Raw genomic sequence first — 19,081 nt, forward strand, 5'->3', positions numbered from 1 at the left:
ACTCCAGCAAATGGGAGAGGAATATCTGTTTTGCTCTTCAGCTGAGTCGATGGAATTTCTCTCTGTTTTCTGCATTTTTTGTGGTAAATCTTAATTTCAAATGACCTTTTTATACCTGTGCTACTAAATTTAATGGGACAGAGTTTTATTACTGGAACCTAAAATTGTACTCTAACCTCTCAACAGAGAAAACAGTACATGGAGATGTACAGGCACTGAAAACTGCAAGAGAGCAGTACCACTTTGTTTTATTCTAGTAATTTATCTCTTCCAATGCCACTTTTTTCTCCCAAGTTAATAATCTCCATATGAATTAAATTTAGATCTTTTTATAGCTTGTTGGTTTTAATTGTGCTTTCTTCCAACACCACACACACATCAGTTTTCAGGAAATATAATTTATTGCTATTTTGAAAGTAAAGTTCCCAAATCTTCGTTTGCGAAGCCTAGCCATGATGAAAGTAAAGTTACAGATTTCTACATTAAATTGTGTACAGTAAGGATGGATTTTAAAAACAGTTTTAAAAGAGAGCTGGAAAAGACCATCTAGGATTGTAGAATTGCATTATTATTCCCAGAGTGTATTTTTTTTTCAGTCCAAATGTCCCAATGAGACTTTCCACTGTCTAATGATTAATTAGCTTTTTGTACTTGTACAAAAAAAGCCCACCCAAAACCCTTTGAAGAGAAGGAGTCATGTGGAGCAGAAAAAGGAGCATGCTGTGAAATTATTTCAGTTCTTGTTGCTAATGATACAAGATGCTAGAACTGTAGTCTTTATATGATGATGACACATGCACTCAGATATTACTTCAAAATGTCAAATAGCCAGTTCTAAAATGCTGTGTGGGCTGATAAAGACTTTTAACTATTATATCTCCCTGCCTCATATATCTTAATCAAAACTGACTATATGTCAGACATTCTTATTGGTTTGCCTTGTAAGGATACAGATATATCGCCTGCCCTGTGTTTTCAGCATGTTGAATGAATTGTGTCGCAGATACAAATTAAGTTCAATTTATCCCACTGTGAAAGGTATGATGGAAACTTCTGCTTTGGTAGTTTTAATTCCCTTGCAACTAGGAATATTTCTGTTTTGAAAGAATACTCCAGAAGCTTGTGCGATTGCATTTTGCTTAGGTGGGAAAAATCTCTGATAGTGTTTGTTGAATGGCAGAGCTTTCTTTTACTGTCTGAATTTCTTAACAGTTCAGTGATTTCTGGACCTAAGTATTAAGTATATCAACAACATTTTCAGCATTTAAGTTGCTCCAAAAAACAGAGCAACTTGAACTGGATAACTTGATTATTTGCAGTTATCCTGGAGGTAACTGTTGAGGAAATATTCCAAATTGTTTAGTTTTTCAAATGGTAAAGTTTTATTTATTTTTGCAATGTTTAGGTGTGTCTTTATGAGATGTAGTGCTTTTCTGCACTGATATTGTACTTCCTCCAAGCTCTGATCATGCATTTCCAGATTGTCACTACAAATCTCGTCATGCTACTGTTGATTTTCTACCCGGACTGGATTAGGTTTGTGTTTGACCAACATTCTGGTGTTTTATCTTTTGTATTTCTTTTGTTCAAATAGATGATTGACAGGATATGTGTAAAAGTGCAAGATCATCTCAACTCTTTAAGAAACTGTGGCGTGGATGCTGTACAGGAAGATGTCAAATCTGCAGAACGGCTTATGCGGGATGCTAAGAACTCCAAAACAGTAAGCCTTTCCCAGCATACTGGTAATGCTGAGAGCAGTTCTGTGTATGTTTGCAGCTTTTCTCTTTTTGGGGAGTTAAAATAACAATGTGTTTCACAAAAAGATATTTTTTTCAGATGATCAACTATAGATAGTATTTAATGTGATAATTCTAATTTATAAAGACTTTGATTTAACCGAATAGGTTTTCTCGTATTTGTCCTGATTTGAAAGCAGGTAGTGATGAGCCTGCTTTCTGAAGATACTCTTCCTGTCTTACAGCTCTTACCAAATCTGTATCACCTTGGTGGAGCTTCTTGGGCAGGAGCAAATGGTTCACTCTCCAATCCAATCCAAGAGACACTTGAATCCATGGCTGGAGAAGTCACAAGAGTAGTGGATGAGCAACTTAAGGTCTGTGGATAGATGTATTACCATCTGTTACATGCAGTAATAACTAAATCTGAGGTTTTCTGTTGCTAAATGCAAATGTACCACACTTTTTTTCTTTTTTTAACTTCTTAGTAGATTTGTATGTAAGCTGTTTTTTCATTATTAGTTTCTTATAACTTTGGGCTGCATTATCTGGATTTTTGCTCAGTTGGAATTAAAAGAAAAGTTGCTTTAGTGTTTTCAGTGGGCAGAAGGAGCACAAACTGTTTATTATCATCTTATTTCATCTTCTAGAAGGCAAAGACTAATCAATTGCTCCTTCAACCCTTTATAAAGGCATCTCTCAAGCACCCCAAGAAGTCTCGTGCCCTGAGACTGGAGAAAAGTGCTCAGTAGTTAAGGTGTCCCATTGGAGTGAAAACTGCTTTTCTGTAGGCTCCATTGCAGAATTTTTCCCCAGTGACCACTTGAACCTCATGCAGATTTTCTACGTTACTGTTTGTTTTGGGTAACTTGTATGTATTGAGTGCGCCCAAAGAATTAGTACAGGCAGCTTTGCAGGAAGTCTTTTCACAAGTTGCTTGTCAAACCTCAGTTCTTGAAATAGATGTCATTGATCTGTAATTGTTCTCACCTGTGTTCAGCTAGCTCCTGCTCAGAAACTTGAACCTTCAGTTACATTAGCTCTTACTGTATAACAAGCAAAGAAGAGTCATCATACAGCATGTGCAGAGCTATCAGTCCAGAAAGAAGACAGAATGGGGAGATTTTAACAACAGTTAGGATCTGTATGGAAACTGGTGAATTTAAGAATATAACTCTGGGGCAGCTCAGATCAACCTTAGTTTATGACTAAGCTGCCTTGCCTGTGTTCAATTGTATTTAAACTTTTCAACCTTCATTTTCAGATTCTTTGATCTTTCAGTTGAAACAACATGGAAATGCTTTAGTCAGTGGGAATATAATGAAGAACAATAATAATACCGTATTACTAATTACTTTTTTGAAATTAAAAAGTTAATGAGGAAAATGGTGCTTGATTTTTAGTATGTGTCTCCCTTCCCCCATTATATGAAATAAGTGAAGATTTCTGCAGCCATGAAAGTGATTTATCCATAAGATTCTTCCCAGTGGAACTCCTAGGCTATTATTGGAATGGGAATAGTTAGGTCAGCCCTTCATGCTGGGCTCATGCACTTAAATAAGTTCATCTTGGATACTCTTATAGAAATGTAGAAAAATAAGCCATGTCAGCATTTGGAATGTTATTTATAGTTCCTGGCGTAAGATTGAGTTCATGGGTCTTCCATTTATACTTTTACACATTTACAATGAAAGGCACTTCAGCTCACTCCTTTTGACTTCTATGTTTACTTTTAATTTGTGTTGGCATTCAAGTTTAAGTGGCTTACAAGAAACTATAAAGTCGTATTGCTCCTTGTATATTTTAACTCTCATTTTTATTAATTTTACGCTTCAGACTGAAAGATTTCCCTTTAAGTTCTGTGGTGGTGTACTTTGCATGCAGGAGAAAATGTTGAACATGGATTAGGATTTTTTTTTGCCAATTGTTTACATCAATTCAAAACATAATAAGCAGTTTATTTTTTGTAAAGATAGACAAGGGAGGTCATATAAGGACAGTTGTTTTTGTAATTGTTGGCAGAAAAACATCCTGTGTAATGTGAATTGAGTTTTTGATTTTTAGCTTCCATAGCAACCACAGCCTGATTCTAAAAAAAGTTTGGAAGTTGTGTAAAGCCAATGAACATTCTTCAGGCAAATATGAGATTTTTTATTTTTGTTTTTAACTGAAAGAAGGGAAGAGGTGGAAGTAAGAGGTTAGAGTAAGGAAAAGCAGTATCTCGGAATGAGTTGAGTTGACCAAAGGAGAAATTATAGCATTGTATGCATTTTTCATCTCCTGCTGGTGTCACTGTGGACACACAGAACCCAGAGAGGCTTTATTCAGTCAGCAAAGGCCCAAGGAAAAATAATCAAGAGAAGTGGAGCCTAGGAAAAAGATGCTTGTTTTGTAAGGTCAAGAGTGCTTGAAATATTATCCCTAAATTCTGTTCTAGTGCAAAGCATTTTTTAGCTTCATCACCTGTTTCATTTTTTCTTTTGATATCATCATGCTCCCATCCTTTTGTTCTCACTGTATCTGCCTCCTGAATATTAAGATTCTTTAGCTGTGCGCAGTACCTTTTTCTTTTCTTTCTGCACGCCTGGTGACTGGCACGTGTAGTCTTGTGACTGAAATGTGTGCCCCTGCACAGTCAATATTGGTTGATGTGTTTCCATCAGTGACAGGTTTTGGGATAGAGTTAGAAGACAAGGAAAGGTTTCTGTAGATACAGTAACAGTCATGTGAAATTAACTGCTGAAATCCACCACTGAAGAAATTATGTTCAGTTGTGCAATTAAAATGGGATCCAAACTCTATTTGACTTAAATTGCACATTCCCTGAGGTTTTTTGAGTAAAAATTAATTCTGAGATTTTCAGGAATAGTCTTCAGTTTTTCCTTCTACTGCCCGCTGACACCTTCACACAGCATTTCTTCGCGTGATCCATTTTGAAAGACTGCAGCTGTAATTCAACATAGCAGGTCTTTGTCACTTTTATGATTGGGATACATTGGTAACTCTTGAGGGGCTGTGAAATTTTTTCAAGATAGAATACACATTTGCACCCAGAGAATAAACGCCATGATAAAAAATGGATGTGTCAGGAACTCTCGTTAGTAGTGTACCTGGCTCAGTTGTCTCTGCCATTTAAGTTCTTTATTCTCCATGTGAATATGTCTGCAGGGGCTTGAAGGGCTCTTCCTTAGTCATACTGTCCCAAAATCTCTGGGGTATTGAAGGAGGGGAGTACGGGAGGCTTAAAGTGCAGAGAGCTTGGGAACCCAGAAACAAGCTCCATAGTGACAGTTGTCCCTTATAACTGTAAATCAAATGCTGTAAAGATCAGACTTCCCTGTACGCTGTGGCTGCTTCATGTTGCTTTGTTGTCCTCATGAATCTAGGCTTAAAAGAGCAGTCTATTTTTTTCAGTCTGTAAGAGTTATAGACTGAAAGATGCTGCTTTGAATCATTGAAATTATTATGCAGTAATGGTGTTTTTGTTTCTTGCTCAATATCTATATGTGAAAATTGCCAATTATGTAGGGCATAATTATGTAGTAGGGCTATGAAAAGAGAAGAAAGCTCTGCTACAATGGAGTTGAACCTGAGGTCACTTACCTCTGTGTGAGATTGAGAAGAAAAAGGAGGTCTGGTAGAGTTTTCAAGGGTGCAATTCATTATTTTTGTACAATATTTACAAGTACCTGGGTTAAACCTAGGCTTACCTAATACACCATTCCAATGAAACTGTTATTTTCTTTCCTTTTTTTTTTGGTAAGTACCTTTTTCTGTTTGGTTATCAACCTCCAGTCTTACTGGAGACATGTTGGCCCATGTTGGTAAACTGGCGCCTGTCCTGTTCCTTTTGTCTTTCCACCTTCTTTTGGATTTAAAAAAACTGCTTGAAAACTTCATGTGGTATGGCATATGGTGAAAAATCTGATGTCTGCTAATAGTTGCTGCTTGTCCCACTTGTTTGGAGGATTCAAAGTTGGGGTAAAATGAGTCTTGCACTTACACTGAAGCACGAACCAAGGACAATGCATTTGTATATGCAGTAGAAGCACTGTAGGCTGAGGAGACCTCACAGTCACTGGAGTGCAGCAGCATGACAGCTGCTTCACTGGGCAACAAGACCAGCTGCTGGAGAAAAACACCTCCTTACTGGTCTTTCTAAGTAGTACTTCATGCTGGGAATGGACGTGGAGAGTTTGTTTTCAAATCTTGTGCTGATGAGCTTGGGCCTTTTGCAATCTCTGAAACAAGTTATTTGGTGGGAAATTAATTGGTGGTTGAACAGCCTTCTGAAGATACCTAAAATAGATTTCCTGCATTGCTGGGACTGGGGATGAAGTAAGGTGGATATAGGAGAGAATTTGAACAAACAACAGTTTCCAGTCTTATCAGAAGACAGTGCTTTGTGTTTATAAATGAATGTGTTTTATTGTACACAGGGTGCATATCATCATGTAGTAAAACCATATGAATTTAAAATTGTTTTTCTAGATGACCAGCTTATTATTTTATACCTTCTGTGTAGGACCACGGGTATCCTAACCTTTTTGGATATGAAAATAGAAAACAATTAGAGGAAAAATATTTCAGTGACAAAGGACACTAGTACTGGTTCTATGACTCATCCTGATCCCTGCATGTGGACATTAGAGCTTTCCTGCACTTTTCATGACACAAGTTTATAGATGGATGATTATGTGAGGCACTGTGAGCCCTCACCCATGCCTGTAGTGAGGGCTCTTGAGCCTTCTAGTCATAGCTGGGGTTTCGAAAAGAAACGAGCAGGTGATAAAAGAGGATTTAATTCAGAATTACTTCTCTCACAGGCACAGGTAGGAGGTAAATCTAATGCGATTGAAAGGGACTTCCTAACGTAACTTCATAGCATTGAGGATTTCTATGAAACATTTTTCCAAGAGAAAGTTTAAGAGGGAAGATACTGTCAGTACGAGAGACCTTACGCTAAGAAAAATAAAGTTGAGGGAGTTGGGGGGTTTGTAATGTGGTCTTATTTCTGGAGTGTGTATGGTTTTCTTCTGGTTTGGGATTTTGATCAGTCATTTAAAAAGAAAGAGACATAGAACTCCAGGAGTGAGTCCAGCAAAGGGCTACAAAGATGGTTAGAGGACTGGAGCACCTCACTTATGAGGAAAGATTGAGGGAGCTGGGCCAAAGAGAAGACTGAGAGGGGATCTTATATAGAGCTATTGGAAGGGAGGGTGTCAAGAGGATGGAGACAGACTCTTCTTGGTGGTGCCGAGCAATAGGGCAAAAGGCAATGGGCAGAAACTGATGCACAGAAAGTTCCACCTGAACATGAGGAAGAATTTCTTTACTGTGTGGGTGACCATGCATTGGAACAGATTGCCCAGAGAAGTTGTGGACTCTCCCTCACTGGAGATGTTCAAAAGCTGCCTGGACACAACCCTGAGTAATGTGCTCTAGGGAAACCTGCTGGAGCAGGGAGGTTGGGCTAGATGACCTCCAACCTTTCGCCGGTTCTGTGATTCTGTGGGAATAAAAATTGTTGCCTGCACCTAAAGTTCCCTGTGGATTTAAGTGTATGTAAGTGAGATACATATGTTAAAGGTTTGCATGCCCACTGCAAATCACACTTGTAGCTACTTCTTCATATTTGGCTAGTATATTTCAGCCATGTACAGCATACTGAGTTGTCGGTAGTCTCCTTTTTTCATATGCTGGTGCTTCTTACAAATTGGCAGGTCTGGAGTATTGATGGAAATTGGTTATTCAGGGCACAGTTTAGAGGGAAGGCAGCTGCAGCAGAGCATCCACTGCAGTGGTGGGTACACAAGAGAAGCTAATTTATTGTTCTGACAGTTAAACATAGAGAAGTTTCATATTTGAAAAGGCAAGCAAGTATAGTTGTGGGACGTTTTCTAAATAAGTATGTTAATTTTCAAAGCTGTATTTTGTAAAATATCTTTTATTGCAGCTGAGTTGCAATGGATTTGAAAGTAGGAAGAAGAATTGTCAAAACTACAAGTCTCAAAGTGTTGTAGTGCTATTCACCAGAATAATGCTGTCATCTTCCAGCTAAACTAAATCCCAATATGTAATGCTATTTTTTGCTTACTGTGCTGCAGACGCTCCTTGAGTCTATGGTGGATGCAGCGGAAAACCTTTGCCCAAATGTAATGAAGAAAGCTCGCATCCGTGAAGACCTGATTGAGGCTAGCACTGAGAAGATTTCCATCCCACGCACTTTTGTGAAAAATGTCCTCTTAGAGCAATCTGGAATTGATATCCTCAATAAAATTAGGTACTTTAAAAGACTAATCTAACAAAATTGGTCATAGAATTTGGAATTGGGGGGTGTGTGTGTGTGTATGTGTTTGTGTAATAGAAGAATTTTGGAATGCTTTTGTGGCTCACAAGAAACTATATTATGCCATTCAAAGAGCAGGAAATTGTCCTACAGGTCTGGTGAACTTAATTCAGGAGATTCATATATTTGGAATCTCTAGGGATGTTGGATCATTGATGCATGTGCTCTGTTTTATTTAGTAAAAGATTTGGTTTCTGGTACATAAATAATGTTTTCATGACTGATACATTTTTTAAAATCTTTTTATGTTTTTGGGTAACACTGAATTAATGTAATAGAAGGAAATTGGACTATTTGCTTTGACTGGTAGCAGTGCTTTGTCTGTTGCTGCATTTGGTCTTGTCCTGTAGCCATAGCAATCACTTTAAAACTTTGTATGGGAGTTTTGCACAGCAGACAGGCATACTTAAGAAATGGAAACTTGAATATTCAAACCACAAACCTGGAGCAGAAACTGTTACCCTAAATAACTCTTAGTTTCTCCTTTAAAAAAGAGGCTTTTACCTGACCTTTTGGTGCTTTTTTTTCATATCAAATGTATACCAGAGAATATATTTATGCAGTATAATGTGGTTGACCTGTACTTAAACTTTCTCAGTTCCTTTCTGCTTGATGGAAAAGCGTGTCATTTTGTATTGTGATGCTAATATCTTTGCAGAAGAAGAAAACAGTAACACTTGGAAATTATTTTTGCAGAGTACAGCAAAATAGGCAGGAAAAGGTGTTAAAGCCTTTAGCTATGCCTTCAGAGTGTTTAAGTTGGTTCAGGGAGTCAGTTTTCTTCACTTCAGTCCTATCAAACAAATCTTGACCCCAAGACAATAATACTAGCTTTTCCACTTGTAGGAACTGGAACTGTCAGTGGGGTGAGGTGGCCACACTGTCACCCTTCCTGCCTTATATTATTTTAGATTAATATCGGTAGCTTAGAGAGATCCCTGCACTCTCATTCTGTTCCCACTGTGGCTTGGCCACCATTCTACCTCCCTATTGCCTTTCCAAGGAGTTCCTTACATTTTTGTCCAGGCTTTCTGCAGCAGTAGTGATAGACCCACACAGAAATAGCTTTGTTATTCCAAAGCAGCTCAGTCCACACATAAAAAAATTAAACAAAATCATGTCACTTGCTGGAAAGCGTGAGGTGAAACAATTGGCCTTGAAAGCAGAGGCAGGAGAGATGGAGCTTCTGGCTGCAGCTCAGGCATACGCACTTGTGAGCTCCAAATCAGCTGCCCTTCACAGCTTGAGTCTTTAGTACTGTCGCCAAAGATGGGACCCCAAGGGAGCAATTCAGGGTACACATTTCCTTGACAGGGAGTTACCAGTGAAACTTAAGTTCAGTGTGCAGGGTGTGTTGGTGTTCTTCATATATGTGTGTAGGTGGAATGGCTGACGTGAAGTTCTTGGGACAGAAAGTGGTTACCTAGAGCAAAAGAAGAAGCAAAGTTGTGATGGAGAACCAGCATTGTACACTTGTCCTTCAACTATCAGGCAAACACAAAAAAGGAATTAAGGAAATGAATGGATTGTAGTGTTCAATGTAGTAGTGTTAAACAGGCAGCACTGTCCTATCCCATTTGTCTGAGATTCATGTTTCTCTGACTTCAGTGTTCCTTGCTGAGTTTCACTTCTGATTTTTATTCAGCTCTTTTACCCAGATGTTTTCATTTCATCTCATGGAAAACTGTTAGAAGCAGGTTAAATATGGTACAGAGGCTCCTGTGTTTATTGTGTGATTCATGAGTTTATTTCTGAAACCTGCAGTCATGTATCCTGACACCCTCTAACGTTTTACTGCAAATAAAGTGACAGCACTACGGATAATCGTCACACTGTTGAACGTGTAATAAAGACAAAATTCTCCTGCGTGAATTAAAACGTTCTCTCATTTTTAATCCTCACACAGTGAAGTAAAGCTGACAGTGGCTTCTTTCCTGTCTGACCGAGTTGTAGATGAAATTCTGGATGCACTTTCCCATTGCCATCACAAACTGGTGAGTATTTCCCTGGTTGATATCTAATATGCCAGACCTTAACAATGCCATTTACATTCATAACTTGTTCAGTTTCTCCTTTCACAGCTCTGTTTTGAAATTGGTCTTATTTTCGTTGACATCCTGACATCATTTGAAATATGATGTTGGGATTCTTGCCTCTTTGCTTTAAGAAAGATGCAACCTTGGAAGAGACTGTATTACATATTTGTCCTATCATATTTTGAGCTGTTGTCAGACCTAGAAGTAAAAACACCATCAGGATGCAGCATTGAGTCCTTAGTTAAGAACAATGACGGTATTTGCCATGGTGAGATAATAAGGGTTGGTTGCTCATGAAATGAGAGGTACGATTTCATTCTTTAGAATTCCTTAGGGACTGCTGAGACCTTGTTCCCTGAACATATACCTTGAGGCTATCTCAGAAATTTAGGTATCCAGTTTGAAGAGAAAGGAGTAGGAACATAGGGAAGGAAACAAAGTTTGCTACTTGAAGGTGCTGAGCTGTCAGGAGGCACAGATACTTATTATTATAAAGATACTTGTTTCATCAAGAGTAGAAGAATAAACAACCCTGTATCTATGGAAAAAACATTTTTGCTTCTAATGCAATGGGGGTCTGTAAGGACAATCCAGTACTGTTTTTCATTCTCCTGATTATAGTTTCTCTTCATTTCTAATTGAAATTTCTCTGGCTTCAGCTTGCAGTCATGAATTTCTTCAGATGCTTTTCTCCACAAGATAAGGGAACTATATATATTTCTCTTTATTTTCTCTTTATGAAAGTCTTTACACACAGAAAACAAATCGTTCTTTCTGCTCCCCCTCCTTTCTGTTTTTTTAAATAAAAGACTGTGTTATTTGAGCATGCATCTTTGTAATACAGAGCAGCATTATGTAAAGGTACAACCTCTGGTCTCGGGAGCTATGCAGCAGCAGCAGCAGCCTGCTGTGGGAGTGGCCACATTAATGAGCTCCAGTTTGTCCTGGAGGAGGCTCAGCTGGCATGAGCAGTGGGCTATCTCTGTCCAGTGGTATTACACAACTTGGACATACCCTGATTCTTGCAGAGTATGTCATTTTCTCCAACCTCCAGTGACAATCCTCTGCACTTTCTCCAGCTGTTTTAAAAGCCTCATTTAAACTTATGGTCTCCAGAACCAGACTGACTATTCCAATGTTTTAACCAACACTGTACACAGGAGTGGAATGTTTTTTCTCCTGATATTCCTTACTCCTTGTATTTACATAGCCAAGAAGATAAGAATTCCATCCTTTCATCAGAGTTTCAGTGGCAGCTCATTTTCAGAGCAGGGTTTGCTAGACTCCCTCTCACTAATGGCTTCTGGATGCTTGGCACTTGTTGCGTTTCAGGATTGTGTCCATAGATAGTTTCTAGTTGCTCTTGGTTACTAAGGAATGATTGTCTGTACATTTGATTTGAATTGATTTACTTTATTATCCATTTTGGCCTGCATTAGTAACATGTCTCTTTCTCCAATGTTTCTGTTAGCTGCGGGTTCCTTCAGGTAGCATAACACTGGTGAAAACATTGAAGAGTACAGATCTCAAAAGTCTGGTAGAAGAACTACTGTCTAATTTAACACTGTTAATCTTCAATTGACAGCTGCAATCTGAGAGCTGGCAGCTAGTTCTTAAAACAGAAAAGATTAAATGCACTGAAACAGTTCTGAGCCAGCTCCTTAAATTGGAGAGTCACCTACTACTAATTCAGCCACCTACAAATGTCTGTGAGTGTTGCACTGACATAGTCGTGTTTGAAGCAACTTTGAAAAATAAACCTTGTTTGAGAAGACCTCAGTTTGCCTAATGTGATGATGATTAGCATTAATTATTATTGTAGCTATTTTAGTGTGCTTGAAGGTAAATTCATAGGAGCTCTCCAGTTGTTTTTCCTAAGTAGACACTAGTCTCAGTGCACTGTAATTGACTCAGGTCATCTGTTTACCCTTTTTGATGGTTAACAAAACCGCAATCCACTGGTTGTTGGGAGTTGTGCTGATGTTAAACAGTGGACTCAGCTCTCCCTAGCTGCCTTTTTGAAGGCTTCTGCTGATTTGGGCTAGCTGGTCTTGAAATACTTGCTTTTGACAGGTGTTATTTAATGTTCTGTTTAGTTATCAAAAGAACTAGAAAATATTTCATCATTTTCATGACAGCATGAACTCGCTTGCTTCCAAGTACAATCCAGGGTGGTTCACATAACGTTCTCTGTGGTCTTAGTAACAGTTTTTGCTATGCAGGTCTAAAAATGGGTTCTATTGTTGTTAGAGCTTTTCCCTATCTGTTTCTTCAGTGAAACAGAACTGAGGTATTTAAGAAAGCTGTCCTGCTTTTCCTATAGCAGGTGATAACATTGGGCCATTGAATAATTAGAAAAATTATATTAACTGAAATTGTACATGCCTTTGTGTTTGTTAATTAAAAAAAAATGGTTTAGGAGAAAGCTTCCCTTCCACACTTTTATTTTCTTTATAAAACAAACCCAGTGTGAAAATTAGCACACACAACAGAGCTTGGCTTTTGTACTTGGTCTTCTAGGTTCCTGTGATCACTGAAGTTCTGTAAACCTTCTGGTTGTGTTCGGTTTGTCTTTTTAAAGTTTGACTGGTGTGTTCTTGTCTTTTATCTTTGTCTCCAGGCTGACCATTTGACCAGACGTGGCAAACCACTTCCACAGCAAGAGTCGCTGGAGATTGAGTTAGCTGAAGAAAAACCAACTAAACGCTCTATCATCACAGTTGAGGAGTTGACAGAGATAGAACGTTTGGAGGATCTGGACACTTGTATGGTAAGACACATTCCTCAGCCCATTTGGTTAAGTATGCAAGTAACTGGAGGAAAAATTCTTTTCAAAATACCATTTAGCAAATTCATGGTATCAGAAAACTGAAGTTAGGAATTGGCTTCTAGAAGAAATAAATGTTTGCTTGGAATATTTTGTGTCAATTGCATATCACTGTTCAGCAAAGGAAAAGCTTTTCCCATTTCTTCACTTCTCCTTTCCTTGTACCTTTTCAAGGGCCTTTCCCTTGCATACACTGCTACAGTCATGCTAATACAGTAAACATCTCTTCCACTGGCCACAGTTTCACAGAGGTTCAGTTGCAGTAGTAAAATGGACCATGCTATCCTTTGACAACATGCTGCTTTCTGCCTTTGTCTTCCTTCTTCTTGACATGGATTCCTCTCACCTGTGACAAAAACTATTTCTGCTTGGAAGTTATGTTATTGACATTGAACAGAAGTTGATTATTTTTTTTTAATTAGCTTTTGAATGTATGGAAGAAGTCTTAAAACCTTGAGTCTGGGCTGCAAGTGATCCCAGAGGGCAAGCTTTTCAAAAGTAATTGAGTTAGGAGTGTGAGATCCAGTAAAAATGCTGAACATAAATTGCCTTATAAAGTCCCATGTGTGGGACTATAATAAAGATGACTCCATGCCATAGCACGATCCTTTAAAAGATGTGAATCCACAGGATTACAAATAAATGGGTTGCTAACTGCTTTCAATCTCAAATCCTCCTCTTCCCAACTCAGTCTCTTGAGGGACTCTACTGTGGACAGGAACTTCAGGGAGCGCTTCTCTATTACAAATTAGTCAGTCTAATAGGTGGTCATGTCTGCAAGGGATGATCTTTCTTCTCTACCCCCCTACCTGGTTCCTTGGCCATGTGCTTTCAGAAGAAGCTAAAATGGCAGAAAAACTGATTGCATTGTTTTGTAGAGGGTTTGTTGATTCAGCTCCCTGAACAGACGTACTGCAGAGTCAAACAAGTACAGCACACGAGAAGGAGCAGCAGAGTTGCTCCTTTCTGCAGCAGCTATCTGTTGGTCTCACTTAGCTATTAAACAAAAGCACACCTTCCTTGGAAATATCAGCTTAAAATAGGTTCTCTCTCTTCCAATCTCCTTTTTCACCAAGAATTGATCTGAGCATCACAAATCCCTGTCAGACTTGTGGTGTTGATTGCATCATCTGGCTCATCACCGCTACTATCAAGTTTCAAAAGCATTCTGTGGCCAACATTCAGTAATCATTTTGAGCCCAAACTCCTACGGGAGAGAGTCATCCCGGTAACATATGTGGCATCTGAGTCCTGTACCTGTAAATTAGTTTTTGCATGCTGGCTTCGTATAGAGAAAAATAAGGTAAGGACTCATTTTGACACCCCACTCTCCACCTTTAAATTTATTCTTACAGCCTGTTAAGAATAATAATACTGGAAATCTAAAAAATAGCTCCTGTCTTTATCTTATATCACCATGGTTATATGAAAGCATCATATTAACTCAGCTGTTATCTTTCATTTTGGTCATATTAAAATAACGGAAACATGATGATGCTTACACTCTTTAGAAGATGCATTAGATGCTAACTGTACTTATATTCAGAAGTGTTTATATCTGTCTTCATTGTCTTCATTCACCCTTCGCTTGCATAGAGATTCAAATGCTTTTGTGACAGATTCTCATCAATATCTAATTTCTGAAGAGAATGAAGCATCAAATAAACATGAGACAGTAATCTCAGTCAGTGCTAAAAAATCCATTTATTAAAAACTGTCATCCATCTTTGAGAGCTGCTTTCTGGATCTTGGCTGCAAATTATGTTGGTTGCTGTTGTAAAAATATATAGATAAATAGATGGAATCATAGAATAGTTTGGGCTGGAAGGGACATTAAAGATCATCTGGTTCTGTGAGCAGGAACACCTTCCACTAGACCAGGTTGCTCACAGCCCCATATAACCTGGCCTTGGATAGAAGCTAGGGATGGGCCATCCACAACATTTCTGGGCAACCTGTTCCAGTGCCTCACCACCCTCACAATAAAGAATTTCTTCCTAATATCTGATCAAACCCCACCCTCTTTCATTTGAAGCCATTTCCCCTTGTCCTATTACTACATACCATTGTAAAATATCTCTCGATGGCTTTCCTGTAGGCCCCCTTTAGGTACTGGAAGGCTGCTGTAGGGTCTCCCAGGGGCCTTCTCTTCTCCAATCTAAACAACTCCAACTCTCTCAGCCTGTCTTCATAGGAGTGGTGCTCCAGCCATGTGATTATCTTTGAAGTCCTCTTTTGGACGCACTCCAGCAGATCTGTTTCCTTCTTATGTTGGAGGTTCTGCTGCTGAACACAGCTCTCCAGGTGGGGCCTCACCAGAGCAGAGCAGAGGGGGAGAATCAACTCCTTCAACCTGCTGGCCACGTTGCTTTTGATGCAGCCCAGGACATGGTTGACCTTCTGGGCTGTGAGTGCACATTGCCACATCATGTTGAGCTCCTCATCCACCAGCACCCTGAAGTCCTTCTTCTCAGACTGCTTTTAATCCATTCTCTGCCCCGCCTGTGTTTGCCCTTCCGATTGCCCCGACCCATGTGCAGGGTCTTGCACTTGGCCTTGTTGAAGTTCACACAATGAGATAGCCCCAAAATGCTGAGTGATACAGGGATTTTTACTGAGCTGGTGCTCTCACTGAGTTTTTTGCAACTAAAAGCATGTTAAGAATGTGTCTTCTGTGCGGAGTTAATACCTTCAAAGACAGCACTTTCCAAATTATATATTTTAGCTGTGGAAAAATCCTATGGATTTCAGATATTCTCTTGATAAAAATAATGTGATTTGTGGGAGCATTTAAGTGTTGCACAGGTATTTGCGTGGAAATGAGGAACCTTCTGAAAGGAGCATCAGTGAATGCTTTGTGAACTGGTCAGTGCAAGAAACAGATATGTTGCTGAGAAATTCTGCTTGAAAAAGAGGCATATGGTTTTAGGAACTATAATTATGGACCTAATTTTCTTTGATTATTTTTAATTTTAAACGAGAAATAGCTATTTAGATCTTACTTCCAAAATGGCATTAGTCCAGAATGCTGCCTTGTTTGGTCGTTGGAAATCCCTAGCCCTTACGAAGTGTGATGATAAAGCAGATCTTGGCCTTTTGAGTAGATGGTGCACCTGACTGTGTGTTCTGCAAACCTCAAACCTGAAACCTTGAATTGCAGCTTGGTATTATGCTTGTTTGGGAGTTTAATCTCCTATTGCCAAAAGAATTTGGAACATGGGATGAGTCTGATCGTGTTGCTGGGATGCCAGGAAAAACTTGCCTATTCTAAGCCCTGTCTATCAGCTTGCTCCAGCTAACTGCCAAGATGTCTTGGGAAGAAGGGATTTTGGTTGTATAGGAGAGATACTGAGCTTGGACCACCCTTTGAGGGGAGCTGCGTTTTGTTCCATTTGCAAAATGGCTTTCATTTTGCAAACCCCATTATCTTCAGCAAGGCTGATCACTTTCTTCTTGTTTTCTTCAGCAAGCCTATTTAGCATCAGTATTCTGGCTGAGGTAATGTATACAGCATTATGTTGTTATTCACCTGCTCCCCTTGAAAAAAAAATCTGGATCTGGGTTCAGTTTTGACTCTATGATTACAGGTAGATTATATAGCACTGAAGCTAGGTGAATGACTATGAGTATGAGTATAGATAATAAAATACGAGCAATTTGTTTTTATATGTGGTTTGAAAGTGGAACAGAGAAAAGTTTGGAACACTTGGACTGGCAGCATAAAGATCTGAAACCTCCAGTTCTGGTGACAGAGTGAACAAACAGGCACTGATGTGTTTCAGAGCCTGCCCACCTACTCGCAAGCAGGATACAGAGTGGCTGTGCCTGGGAGGATTTCCCTGACATAGTAGAAAGTTGCTATCCATCCGCTTCAAAGTTAGGTGTAAACAGCGCAGACAAGACAGAATTAAATGTCACAAATGGGCCCATGAAATCCACCACCGAAAAATAGACTTTTAAATGTTATTACTAGTATTTTCTGTTACGGGAATTAGGACTTTCTAAATACCAAACTGTGCAGTTAACATTTATTAGCTTCAGCTTAGGGTATGTTTCTCATCCAACCTTTAACAGTGGCGTGAGAGCCCATAATATGAAAGACTTGTCAGTCATACCAGAATTTGCTAGTCTGTTAAATGAGTTGTGAAGATCGCTGGGAGCGATTGAGTTGGTCCAGCGTAGGATATGACTGCTGGAACATTATGCATCTGAGAGTTTCTGATCTCTCTGAGCTGCAGTACAGTAAATTGATGTTTCCCTAATCTACAGCTGTCTTAGTTTTAGAGCTGCATTGATGGTAATAAGTCTTTAGATAGAAGTTGTGTGCAAGTAAGATGGAAAGAAAAATCTTCATGCAGAAAATTACTTACTGTTCTCAGGTTAAACCATGACCTGCTTTTCAGAGCTTAGACTCAATCATGAATTAACTTCATAAAATACTATGGTTTGTCTAAATTTTTCTGTGTGTATATAACAAGTATGACACATTTTAAACTCATACATGCATTGTAAATCTTACTTTAATAAAGTACCCTTTTTTACTGAGATTGATTATCATGAGTCTTGTTATGTGTAATTGTGTTGGTAGATACTAACTGATTTTTATTTGCACAATGCTTCAAGCTGTACTTTATTCTTTTATAGCCATTAGTTCTTTGCAGAAGTAAGAGAGATTAAATAATGTTCAATTCCCCATCAAAAGGTAATGGAGCATCTTTGTTAGATTGTATTTAACAGTTATGTTGTCAGCCTTTTCGGCTTTTTTAGTTGTTTGAATATTGTTTTTGCTTCCAGAATACTAAAGGGAGATCACTAGAGTTGAGCCACTATTTAAAGACATTTTGAGAGAAATAGCTTTTTTTTGCTAAAAATCCATATACCCATCTTCTAAATATCCATTTCAGCAATATAATTTTATTACTATGGGTAGTAACAAGCATACAGACAGGGTAAGTATTGGATTTAGGGCAAAGAAGAAGTTATTTTTGTTATGAAGAGGTATGGTAGGAAATTGTTTGAAACATGTAAAGAAATTGTAGCTTGTAATACAGAAGTTTGCTTATAACTATTCTTTAAAGCATTTGAGTGTAAGATCGAAATGCTTGGATAGTAAACTGTGCTTGAAAAAAAAGCTTGTGGCTTATAGAAAGAACTGCCTGCAATGAATATTGAATCTTAGCCATTTTTCATCTATTTCTAATTTCAACCACAGAAATTGTTCTGTGACTTTAATGGAGAAAAGTTTTTTAAAAAAATAATTAACATAATAAAGTTTTAGTCTTTATAGATCAATAGATTTCATCTGTACAGTAGAGAAGAAAATTTGCAGAAGTAACAGAACACTGGTGGGTTGGTGGTGTATGTTTTTTCTTGAGAATGTACTAGCTAGCCATTGTCAAAGATTTAGCAGGTGAGTCCAGTATCCAGGTGAAGACTTAGCACCCTGTGTGTTCTGAAGGACAAGGACTGTATGGACCTCAGTGTTTTCAGAGAAAAGGGAGAAATGGCGCTCACCACACCAGAATTAAATTTATTTTTTATAAAAAGGAAAAAGAAAACTCCTAGAGCACCACCTGAAGGCTTTTCTCTCCCCTGCCCCCATAGCAAATTAGAATTAAAATAACAGAAACCTATTCTGTTTTACTGACAGAAGAAGATCATGGCACAGACTCAGGCACAGGTGCAGTGATACTGTAGGAAGAAAAATTAAAGTAGAGGTTCTCTGGTGTGCCCTGACATACTACCATATCTGATTCTTGTTGCTCATTTTTTGCCTGCAGCAGAATTGTCTCAGGCATAGAGAGTCAGCTTTTTTGGATGAAAGACCGAACACCTACCGCAATAAAACCCCATTTCCTGTTGGACTCCGTATGTTCTCCTGTGCTATAAATAAAGCTCTAGCTCTGTGACTGACTTAATCCAGCAAAAATCATTATTTTTGCTGAAAAGAGCATTTCCACTTTCCCCTGCACACAGCTAGCACTTTTCTGCCCACACCCTCATGCTTGTACTAGTGTTCACATAGCCTCACAACCAACTGGCTGTGGGAATTGATTCAGCTGACAATTAAGCTTTTTATGGAGGATTTCTTTCCCGGGTTAGTTTACAGACTGACTAGTCCTCTGGCTGA

General features: G+C 38.7%; 1 protein-coding gene across 6 annotated transcripts in view; it reads left to right on the forward strand.

Annotated features, from left to right (window-relative positions):
• CARMIL1 (capping protein regulator and myosin 1 linker 1) overlaps positions 1-19,081 on the forward strand; it is a 194,559-nt gene that overhangs the window by 139,093 nt on the left and 36,385 nt on the right. For all 6 annotated transcript variants that reach the window (XM_027678778.1, XM_027678811.1, XM_027678794.1 and 3 more), the window contains 5 exons: positions 1,595-1,723; positions 1,985-2,116; positions 7,847-8,022; positions 9,995-10,082; positions 12,745-12,894. In XM_027678778.1, coding sequence (XP_027534579.1) covers positions 1,595-1,723; positions 1,985-2,116; positions 7,847-8,022; positions 9,995-10,082; positions 12,745-12,894 — 675 coding nt within the window. The remainder of the gene's footprint in view (positions 1-1,594; positions 1,724-1,984; positions 2,117-7,846; positions 8,023-9,994; positions 10,083-12,744; positions 12,895-19,081) is intronic.

The sequence above is a fragment of the Neopelma chrysocephalum genome, unplaced genomic scaffold (genome assembly GCF_003984885.1).
Source record: "Neopelma chrysocephalum unplaced genomic scaffold, ASM398488v2 Primary Assembly neopelma1_22b, whole genome shotgun sequence".
NCBI lineage: Eukaryota > Metazoa > Chordata > Aves > Passeriformes > Pipridae > Neopelma > Neopelma chrysocephalum.